Source organism: Mus pahari, chromosome 4 (assembly GCF_900095145.1).
Source record: "Mus pahari chromosome 4, PAHARI_EIJ_v1.1, whole genome shotgun sequence".
Lineage (NCBI taxonomy): Eukaryota > Metazoa > Chordata > Mammalia > Rodentia > Muridae > Mus > Mus pahari.
This window is the reverse complement of record NC_034593.1, coordinates 80,618,775-80,629,667: the sequence shown is the minus strand read 5'-3', so window position 1 is coordinate 80,629,667 and position 10,893 is coordinate 80,618,775. Positions and strand designations below refer to the sequence as shown.

Here is a 10,893-nt window from a genome sequence, read left to right as displayed (position 1 = left end):
ATATATATATACACACACACACACACACACACACACACACACACACACACATACACGCACACACACACACACACACACATACACGCACACACTGTCTCAGAGCAAAATAGAGTATAGGAAGGGCAGGGCTAGAAAGGGTGGTACATTATACATTTGCTCTGAAATGGCCATATGCAACCAAGCATAATGCAATGCAAAGAAAAAAAAAAGTGTTTTGGGTTGGGCATAGTGGTCCAAGCTTAAACACCAGCACTTAGCAGGTAGACTTAGAAGGGTCAGGAGTTTAATGTCATCTTTGGCTTCATAATAAGTTCCACCCCATCCTGGGCTATACTGAGGTTTGGTCTTTTGCTATCTATTGTAATGCTAAGTGAGGACCCCCCAAGACCTGTTGTGCCAGATGTGAGAGAGTCTGGACATACACCTTGGCCCCAAGTTATTTCTGATTGGTAAATAAAGATGCCAACAGCTAATAGCTGGGCAGAAGAGACATAGGTGGGGTTTAGATTTCCTAGGCTTGGGGCTCGGAGAGAGACCATGAGGAAGAAGAAGGTTCAGGAGCAGGAGAAGGAGAAGCAGCCATGAAGAAGACATTAAGAGTCAAGAGAACACGGCCTTGAGGGCTGACCAATTGGAGTTAAGCGCAGCCTAGATGACATAGTAATAACTTGGGGTTGTCGATAGGAAAGCAGATTCTAACAGCACAGAGAGTAGTCTGTCCAGCAGCTCCTGTGGTGTTTAGGCTTATTGCAAATATAAAGGCTGTGTGTGCTCTTATTCAGGAAGGGTAAAAGGCGGGGTAGAAACCCCAGGTCGGAACTAAATAATTTCTACAACAGGCTGTTTGAGACCTTGTCTTAAAAAACTAGAACCAGAAAGACAGTCTAGATGTAAGGGTGCTTGTTGCCCAGGCTGATGGCCTGAGAGACAGAAAGCAAGGGAAGTGCTTTCCCCCAAGACTGTCATTCCAGAAGCTTCACTGGCACACCTGGACCGAGCTCTCCGCCTCCAGGTAAGTGATGGCGACGACCTCTTGCTCACTGCTGTTGATCAGAAAGTAGCCAGATCCTTCCACAAGGTTAAACATCTCCTATAGGAAAACCAGACAAACAATGTTCCAATCTTTCCACTCAGAGACTAAAGGAGATGACTTCTACTTACACTAAGACCAGTGGGCAGACAGAGGACAAAGTGGGACTGCCACAGAGGACACAGTGTAAAGGACACTGCAGTTCATCCGTCCTGTCACCTCTGTGCGCTTCAGTTTCTTTTTAAAGATTTACTTAATTCTATGTGTTGTCTGCATAGTAGAAGAGGACATTGGATCCCATGAGACTAAAGTTACAGACAGTTGTGAGCAGCCATGTGGGTTCTGGGACTTGAACTCAGGACTTCTAGAAGGGTGTCCAGTGCTCTTAACTGCTGAGCCACCTCTCCAGCAGGGGATATGTATTTGATTTTCAACAGCAGGTGAAGCATCCCGAAGCCTCACCACAGTAGTGTCTGTCCTCTGTTGGGCTTGTGTACCTCACCTTCACATCAGGGTGGTTGTAGATGGTGGCGTTCTCAGGCTGGACCGTGACGTCTTCCACCAGGAGCAGTTCTACACCCGCAGATCTCGGTGAGTTGGAAATCCCCTAGATAGGAAGTGAGCGCAGCCTCAGCAGAGAACACTTGAGAACTTTCTAACTAATGACTTAGAGAAGAGCTCTTTTCTCCCATTAATTAATTTATTCACTTTACATTCTGATTGCAACCCCCCTTCCAGTCCTTTCTCACAGTCTCTTTCCTGTATCCTCCTTCCCTCTTATCTGAGGAGAGGGAGGCACCACCTGGGTACCAACCAACCCTGGCAGATCAAGTCACTACAGCATGAGCATCCTCCCGCACTGAGGCCAGACAAAGAGGCCCAGTTAGAAACTTGAATTAATTTCCATTTCTTCCCTTTCCTTCTTCCCCTTCTTTCCTTCCTTCTTTAATTTTATTAGCTCCTAATGAGAATTTCATTCAACATATTTTGATTATATCCCCGCCACCTCCCCTTCTCAGTTCACTCCAACTCTGTGTCCTCTCTCCTCCCGCAACCACCCCCGTCTCACACACACACACACACACACACACACACACACACACACACACACACACACACAGAGTTTTGAGATGAGATCTCACTAACTAGACCAGGCTGGAATTACAGGCAGTGCTGACATTCCAGGCCCCTGTCTGTATTCCTCAATCATAATTTCCACTCACTTTTGGGCTTTTCTTCCCTGAATAGCCAGCAAAATTGACTCCAATGAGCACAGTCCCCTTTATCTGATGCACCTTAAGGATCTGATGGCCTAGAGCAGGAAAACACTGTAAGAATGGGTGTACCCACTGCAGACCACTGTAAAAACGGGTGTACCCACTGCAGACCACTGTAAAAACGGGTGTACCCACTGCAAACCAGACTCCAGAAAACTAATGCTTGTCTCAGGTTTTCCCAAATGACATTTTATTGGGGAAAAATGTTGAAAGGGGAGAAATACACACAGAAAATAGAACATTGGGTTTGTACTGAACTTGCTATAGGACTTCAAGCCAAAAATCAACCTCTTAGGTCCTTGTGAGATTAGGCCAGGCAAAATCTAAAATTCTTTCTTCCTGTAATGGCCTATAAATCCAAAATGGGCTAAAAGCAAATATATGGAGACATTTTTGTGTATAAAATTTCAATTTATAAATAACAGTAACAGTCTTTGGGGGCCTTTTTTTATAATTTATATTTATTTATTTATTTATTTATTTATTTATTTATTTATTTTTTGGTTTTTGAGACAGGGTTTCTCTGTGTAGCCTTGGCTGTCCTGGAACTCACTCTGTAGACCAGGCTGGCCTCAAACTCAGAAATCCGCCTGCCTCTGTCTCCCAAGTGCTGGGATTAAAGGCGTGCGCCACCACGCTCGGCTTATAATTTATATTTATTTTATGTACATTGATGTTTTCCCTGCATGTCTGTCTGTGTGAAGTTATCAGCAGCCCTGGAACTAGAGTTAGAGGCAGCTGTGAACTGCCATGTGGGTGTTGGAAATTGAACCAGGGTCCTCTGGAAGAGTAGCCAGTACTCTTAACCACTGAGCCATCTCTCCAGCTCCTTGGGGCCTTTTCTCAGCTTCACTTATCTTTATATACAAGGCAATCGGTCACTCAAAATTTTAAAATGGAACATTATTTATTATTTTTAATGTAAAATGTGTGCATGTGGTGGGGTGGTGAGGTTTGACATGTACTCTGATGCTAAATTCTGTACCTAAGGTCTATGGAGAGACCTATGGAGAGAGCAAGGGACAGGAGAGATCCTGTCATGCTAAATGATGCTGTGGGGTCAGGTCCTTGTTGAAGCATTCAAGGTGAGTGCTATACCTCTGAGCTATGCTCACAGCTCCCTCAGATTAACTCTGTATTCTATTTCACAGCTTTGTAATATTGGTCAGGGTCTTATGTAGTTTAAGCTTATCTTTTGAATTCACTATGGAAGCTCAAAGATAGCCATGACTCTTGATCCTCCTGTTTTGACCTCCTGGCTGCTGGGACGGTCGGTTGGTGTTTCTGTCATGCCCTGTTTATGAGGTGCTGAGACCAAATCCAGAGATTTGTACATGTTAAGCAATCAGGCTCCCATCGACCCCCTCTTCTTTTCCTCTCCTTTTCTACCAGCCCCCTCTTGATTTCTTGGCACTGGGGATAGAACATAGGATCCCCACATAAGCAAGACACAGGATCTATCACTGAATCACATTGCAGAGCCTACCTCTGTGTTGTTCTATAAAAACGCACAAATATCAAAGATGAAGACAACATGATAAAGTTAGAATGAGACAGTTGCTCCTAAGGAAGCAACATGAACCATTTAGTAATGCCCTGTGGCATTTGCAAACTGTTTACAGTACCGTGCAGCCGGGTCTGCCCACTGCCATCGTCCCTGGCTACCATCTCCGCTGACTTAGAATCCTCAAAATAGGCTAGCGTCTCGTTGGAAGATTTCCATTCTAGCATCAGTGAGCTGAAATTATCAAACTTCCTCCCGTGTTCATCAAATACTGCCAGTTCTAGGACTGAGTCCCTCAAGCTGGACACAGGAATCTACAGGATAATAAAAGATCATAAAAACTAGGGGTCATCAGGTCAGCCCAGTGGGTATGGGCCCTTGCCACAAAATCCTGCAATGGATTCAATCACTGAACACACATAGAGGTGGAAGGAGAGAATCAATTTACAAAGTTATCCTCTGACTGCCACACACAAATCATGGTAACCATGTGCACATACATGCGCACACACATACATACACACACACACACACACACACACACACAACATGAATGCATACAGTAACTTACTTTTAAAGAATTCAGTAGCCTTAGGGCTGACGAGCTATCTTTGGAGAGAGGATTTATGTTTCCTCTCCTCTTCCCATTTTGATAGTTTTTAAATTTTGCCTGACCAGCGGCTGTTAGCACGTGGTGTTATGTGTTTGCAGCTGTTAGCATGTGGTGTTATGTGTTTGCAGCTGTTAGCATGTGATGTTATGTGTTTGCAGCTGTTAGCACATGGTGTTATGTGTTTGCAGCTGTTAGCACGTGGTGTTATGTGTTTGCAGCTGTTAGCATGTGGTGTTATGTGTTTACAGCTGTTAGCACATGGTGTTATGTGTTTGTAGCTGTTAGCATGTGGTGTTATGTGTTTGCAGCTGTTAGCACGTGGTGTTATGTGTTTGTAGCTGTTAGCATGTGATGTTATTTGTTTGCAGCTGTTAACATGTGGTGTTATGTGTTTGCAGCTGTTAACATGTGGTGTTATGTGTTTGCAGCTGTTAACATGTGGTGTTATGTGTTTGCAGCTGTTAGCACGTGGTGTTAAGTCTTCTCCCTTTCTCTTCTCTTTCTTCTTCACTTTCATGGGACTGGGGACAGGTTTTATTTATTGCATTTTGTTTCTGAATGATGTAGCTATCATGACACTTTAACCCCCCCAAAAAAAAATTTCCTGAGAGAACATTTTTATGTAAACAAACAAAACAATATTATACTTAAGAAAAAAATTTTTTAATTTTATTTTTGGCTTTGTGCATGTGTATGTGTCCATGTGCACACCTATACACATGTGTAGCAAACTCCCTGAGATTAGAAAATGTGGTTTGAATAGGTTTGGTCCCCACAGACTCATGTGTTTGAATGCTTGGCCCATAGGGCATGGCACTATTAGGAGGTGTGGCCTTGCAGGAGGAAGTGTGTCACTGTGGAAGTGGGCTTTTAGATCTCACACAGTCAAGCTCTGCCTGATGTGGCACAGTCTCCTTCTGTAGCCTGTAGATCAAGACATAGAACTCTCAGCTCCTTTTCCAGCACCATGTCTACCTACATACTTCCATGCTTCCCACCATGGTGATAATGGACTAAACTTCTAAAACTGTAAGCCAGCCCCAATTAAACATTTTCCTTTATAAGAGTTGCCTTGGTCATGATGTCTCTTCAAAATGATAACAATAACTATAATTGCTATAGAAGAATAAAAAATACTTTTACATTTTTCTCTTGTTCTCTCCCTCTCCCTCTCTCTTTCTTGTGTGTGTGTGTGTTCAAGCATGCATACCATGTCATGCATGTGGTATCAGAGGATAGCTTGCAGGAGTTGGTTCTCGCCATCAACCATGTGGATCCTGTTGATCAAATTCAGGTTGTCAGACTTAGAGGCAAGTGCTAGGCCTCTCACTCGTGCTTTGGTGTTTTGTTTTGTGTATATTTTGACATACTCTCATTTAGCCAGGCTGGCCTTGAACTCCTAGGTGTCCTGCCCTCTCTAGTTTCAGCCATGGGTGTTTGAAGCAGTTTATACAAGACTTTTTGCAATTGCAAACTTCAGTGAAGCACTTCCACTTGGGCCAGAAGGAGCGAGCATCCCTCCAGTGGGGGGCTGCTATGCCTGCTCTAAGGAGCAAGGCCTTGACTGGTCCAAAGCTCGGTGGTGGGACTGGAGCAAAGCTATGACTGGTCAGACAAACAGTGGGTTGGTCTGAACACTCTTTCCTATGTTATTTATGTAGTCTGTGAGTTTGAGGCCAGTCTGGTCTACAGAGCTAGTTCCAGGATAGCCAGAGATAAATAGTGAGACTCTGCCTCAAAACCAAACCAAACCAAACCTCTAAACTGGGTCAGGGAAATCTTGCATAAGCTGATGACTTAGCCAAGCAAGTTTATTAAGAAGTACAGCATCAGAGCTGGAGAGATGGCTCAGCAGTTAAGAGCACTGGCTGCTCTCCCAGAGGTTCAGTCCCCCACATGGCAGCTCACAACTGCCTGTAACTCCAATTCCAGGGGATCTGGTACTCTCATACTGACATGCATACAGGTGAAACACATAAAATAAAAATAAATAACTCTTTAAAAAAAAAGTTCAGCATCATATATACTCTTTGCTGGGTAGGAAGAACAGCCAAGATCAGCAGAGAGCAGAGTCAGATAATGGTGGCAAAGAGAACACAGCAGCCTTAGGACTGATAACCACAGTTGAGGGTGAGAGTCCCAAGTGTCCGGTGACTAGACAGGGCAGCCTTGACTCTTTGGAGGCACTGGTCCCAAAAGACTGGCCTGGCCAAGCCTGCTCATGGACAGGGACCCAGAACTAAAGCTCCCTTTGTCCTTTCTTTTCTTTCTTTCTTTCTTTCTTTCTTTCTTTCTTTCTTTCTTTCTTTCTTTCTTTCTTTCTTTCTTTCTTTCTTTTTGGTTTTTCAAGACAGGGTTTCTCTGTGTAGCCCTGGCTGTCCTGGAACTCACTCTATAGACCAGGCTGGCCTCGAACTCAGAAATCTACCTGCCTCTGCCTCCCGAGTGCTGGGATTAAAGGCGTGTGCTACCACGCCCAGCTTTCTTTCTTTTTCCCTTTGTCCTTTCATCGGGACCTATGAGCAAGGCTTGGGTTGATCTGTCACTTGGTTCCCAGTCGGGAGAACTGTTTGGGAGAGAGTAGGAGATGTGGCCTTGCAGGAGAAGGTGTGTCACTGGGAGTTGGGGTGGGCTTTGAGGTTTCCATCCCCAGTATCCCCACTCTGCCTCCCACTGGCAGATCAAGACAGAAGCTCTCAGCTCTTCCTGCTGCTAGGCTGTTTTATGACATCAGAATCTTTTCTCATTTACTTGGTGATCTGTTCTCTGACTATTTGTTGTTGTCTGAAAGCTCTCTCACAGACCTGCCCAGAGGTGTCTCTTCTGAGATTCTAGATCCTTTAAGTTTTCTATCACTACCGGCCCCTTACCGATCACTCTCACCAATCTCTGGCTGAGGGTTCATTTACATTGCCTGGATAGAAACCATGGGTAGGCAGGAATCTTTGTCAAATGCTGGTCTCTAGAGCCTTCAATGTCTGTGGACATTGTCTGTGTCTGACAGATACACGTGGAAGCTGTGGTAAGGAGCTGCTTCAATGTTTCAGTTGTCCCAAAAGCATGTGAGACTGTTGGGAAGTCCTGCTGCTAAGGTGGAAGTCTGACATCACAGGACAGCCCTGAGTTCCGTGTAAAATGGCAGATTCCCTTGGTTAGCAAGGCTTTCTCTTCTCAACGTGGGGGTCCCACACTCCACACCCTATACCTGTGAAATGGCAAGTAGCCTTGGTTAGACTACAGGTTCAGCTTCCTTTCTCCCAATAAGAAAGATAAGAACCTGTTCAGCTAGCACCTGAAATTCTTGGAATGCTTCCACATGTGGATGTGGTATCTCAGTACCTTATCCTCCGGTCAAAGACCTTGCCTACCCTGACATAAATTTTACTATACTAGAGAATTGTGGCTGCAGACAGTTAACCTCTTTCAGAATAGCCTCTAAGTTGTTTTACTGACGTCTCCCCATCAAGTCTATTGTTAGCATTATAACTAAGTGAAAATAATTCTCTTGAAAATGTACTATCAAGACTGCTGGTAGGGCTGGTGAGATGGCTCAGCGGGCAAGAGCACCCAACTGCTCTTCCAAAGGTGCAGAGTTCAAATCCCAGCAACCACATGGTGGCTCACAACCATTCTTAACAAGATCTGACTCTCTCTTCTGGAGTGTCTGAAGACAGCTACAGTGTACTTACATATAATAAATAAATAAAATCTTTAAAAAAAAAAAAGACTGCTGGTAAACAGTAAACAGAAAAGGATATTTCTACCCCCTTCCCCAAAACTATATAACTCTTGATTCACCCAAGTAAAGTTGATCTGTCTCCCTGAAGCTGGTCCCAGTGTGTTATTAGCATTCATACTCACAGGGGTTCCAAATCACCCTTACCCCCCCCCCATACACACACACTGCTCCCCCAGTCGCTCCTGCTCCATCTGCCCTTGTGGATCGATAATAGCAGAGATCCCCAGATCCCTGGCCATATGAAACAACAGTGTCATGTGTATTAAGAACACAGTCTGCACTTACCAGTTGCTTGTTGTACTGTGGCAAAGGACATGGCTGGGTGCCAGCTGGCACCTTGTACATTGGTGTCACCAGCATATTGGCAGGATGGGCACAGATGAAGCGCACCTGCACCTTTTCCACAGAGGGACTAGGGTTTAGGACTCCGGGGTGATTCCCAATCCGTAAAGTGAGAACCTTTAAAGAAACATCAGTGAGTTATTTGTGTGTAGACCCTTGATGTTGGTCATGCTGGACTAAATGTGTCAGAATTATTCTAACTCCAGAGGAGCCCTTCTGGATATGATAATCAGGCAAATCTTTTAAAGGGTTCCCCACTGCACACTGAGTGATGTAATTTAAAAAAATGGCAGAAAGCAATCAAGGAAGATATTGTTGACCTTTACACAGATAGAAATCTAGGAGAACTGCTTGCATACAGCCACCTACAACACACACACACACACACACACACACACACACACACATACACAGGCCTAAGAATACAGTTCAGTGATAGACTAGCTTACTCAAGGCATTGAGGTCACTCCTCAGGAAAAGAATAAACACAAAAGGAGTCCTGGCACACCTATACTTCAGCACTACTAAGCGGAGGCAGGGGGATCAGGAGAGCAAGCTTATTCTCAGCTGCACTGGCTAGTTTGAAGCCAGCATAGATTGATTACATGAGACCTTGTCACAAAATAAAATCAAAGCATACTATGGAAATTATAAGACAAATGGAACTTAAAATATCTAACTTTGGCTGGCAGTGACAGCTCATTCCTGCAATCCCAGCACTCAAGAGGCAGAGGCAGGAGGATCACTGCAAGTTCAAGGTCAGCCTGCTTTCCATAGTTCCATGCCAGCCATCTATTTAAAGTGAAACCTTGTTTTGAAGACACGCTGGCCATCGTGGCACACACCTTTAACCCCACAGCTTGAGAGAGAAAAGCAGGTGTGTCCCTGTGAGTCTGAGGCCAGCCTAGTCTACACAGCAAGTTCTAGGGCTACACAGAGAGATGCTGTCTCAAAAACAAATCAACCCACAAAACCAAAAACAAGCAAACGACAACCAAAAGCCAAAGAACCATCAGCCCAGCAAGACAGCTCAGCCGGTGGAGGCCCTTGCCACCGAGCCTGCACACATGAGTTCAATCCCCAGGACCCACCTGTAAAGGGAGAGAACTGACTCTTGCAAGTTGCCCCATGGCCTCCTTGTGCACTCTGTGGCACATGCACCATGGTTTGCATGTGTCCCCCACAAATGAATTTTAAAAAGAAATACATAGCCGGGCGTGGTGGCACATGCCTTTAATCCCAGCACTCAGGAGGCAGAGGCAGGCAGATTTCTGAGTTCCAGGTCAGCCTGGTCTACAAAGTGAGTTCCAGGACAGCCAGGGCTACACAGAGAAACCCTGTCTCGAAAAACCAAAAAAAGAAAAAAGAAAAAAAGAAAGAAATACATAAATTTAACCAAATGTCTTCAGTCTTTTCCTTCAACAAATCTTGTGCTATTGGTGTCTTAGTTTATTTTATTTTACTGTTTAGAGTTTATTTTATATTTTTTCATATATATTGTGTATTTAGCCTGCATGCATATATGTAAGCCAAGTGCATCTGGTCACTTGAGATTAGGAAAGGACACTGGCTCTCTCCAGGCTTCTCCGAACACTACTGCACGAGTTACTCACAAAGGCTCACACGCGTGCACATAAATTACATGATACCACAACGCTCATATAAAAGACTGGCAGCAGGGCTGGCAAGATGGTTCAGTGGGTATGGGAACTCAATGGCACGCCTGACAGCCCATATGGTCCACTGACCTTCAGACTCATAGTGGGTCACACACACACAAAAGTAAATAAATAAATAAGTAAATAAATAAATAAATAAATAAGCCAATTAATGTGATTGAAAGTACTGAAAGCATTATTCACTCTGTCCTAGGTTGTGAACACTATTAGTGACTTCTATGTGGTTACAGTAGAGTTATTTCCTTATTCGAAGCATGAAAATAAACAAGTCTAAAAAAAAAGCCAGGCGTCAAAAAAAAAAAAAAAAGAAAGAAAGAAAGAAAATAAACAAGTCTGTGATTTCAGAATATTCTGAAGAAATGAAAAAGAGTAGATACTCATTCCTCTATTCTTTGGAGCTTCTTTGTTGTTGTTGTTTTTCTTTTTTTGTTTTGTTTTGTTTTTCGAGACAGGGAAACCCTGTAAAGGCGTGTGCCACCACGCCCCGCATTGTTGTTTTTCAAGACAGGTTTTTCCCAGTAAGCTAGAAGTCCCAGCAATCATGCAGTCTAGGGCCACTCAGTGTTGGGGTTGCAGGTGTGCGTGGGACCTCGGCTGGCTTATTACATGGGTGCTGGGATCAGAACTCTGGTGTTCACAATTTCAGAGATATTGCTCTTAGCCCCAGAGCCATCTCTAATCTTGAACCTTTTTTTTTTTTTTTTTTTTT

At 44.1% G+C, this 10,893-nt stretch overlaps 1 protein-coding gene across 2 annotated transcripts in view; it reads right to left on the bottom strand.

Annotated features, from left to right (window-relative positions):
* The window catches only part of Nup210l (nucleoporin 210 like), a 108,638-nt gene that overhangs the window by 43,803 nt on the left and 53,942 nt on the right, over window positions 1–10,893 (bottom strand). For both annotated transcript variants that reach the window (XM_021196630.1, XM_029538124.1), the window contains exons 16-20: window positions 8,449–8,622; window positions 3,933–4,125; window positions 2,254–2,342; window positions 1,533–1,637; window positions 989–1,090 (exon numbers count right to left, since the gene is read on the bottom strand). In XM_021196630.1, the coding sequence (XP_021052289.1) occupies window positions 989–1,090; window positions 1,533–1,637; window positions 2,254–2,342; window positions 3,933–4,125; window positions 8,449–8,622 (663 nt within the window). The remainder of the gene's footprint in view (window positions 1–988; window positions 1,091–1,532; window positions 1,638–2,253; window positions 2,343–3,932; window positions 4,126–8,448; window positions 8,623–10,893) is intronic.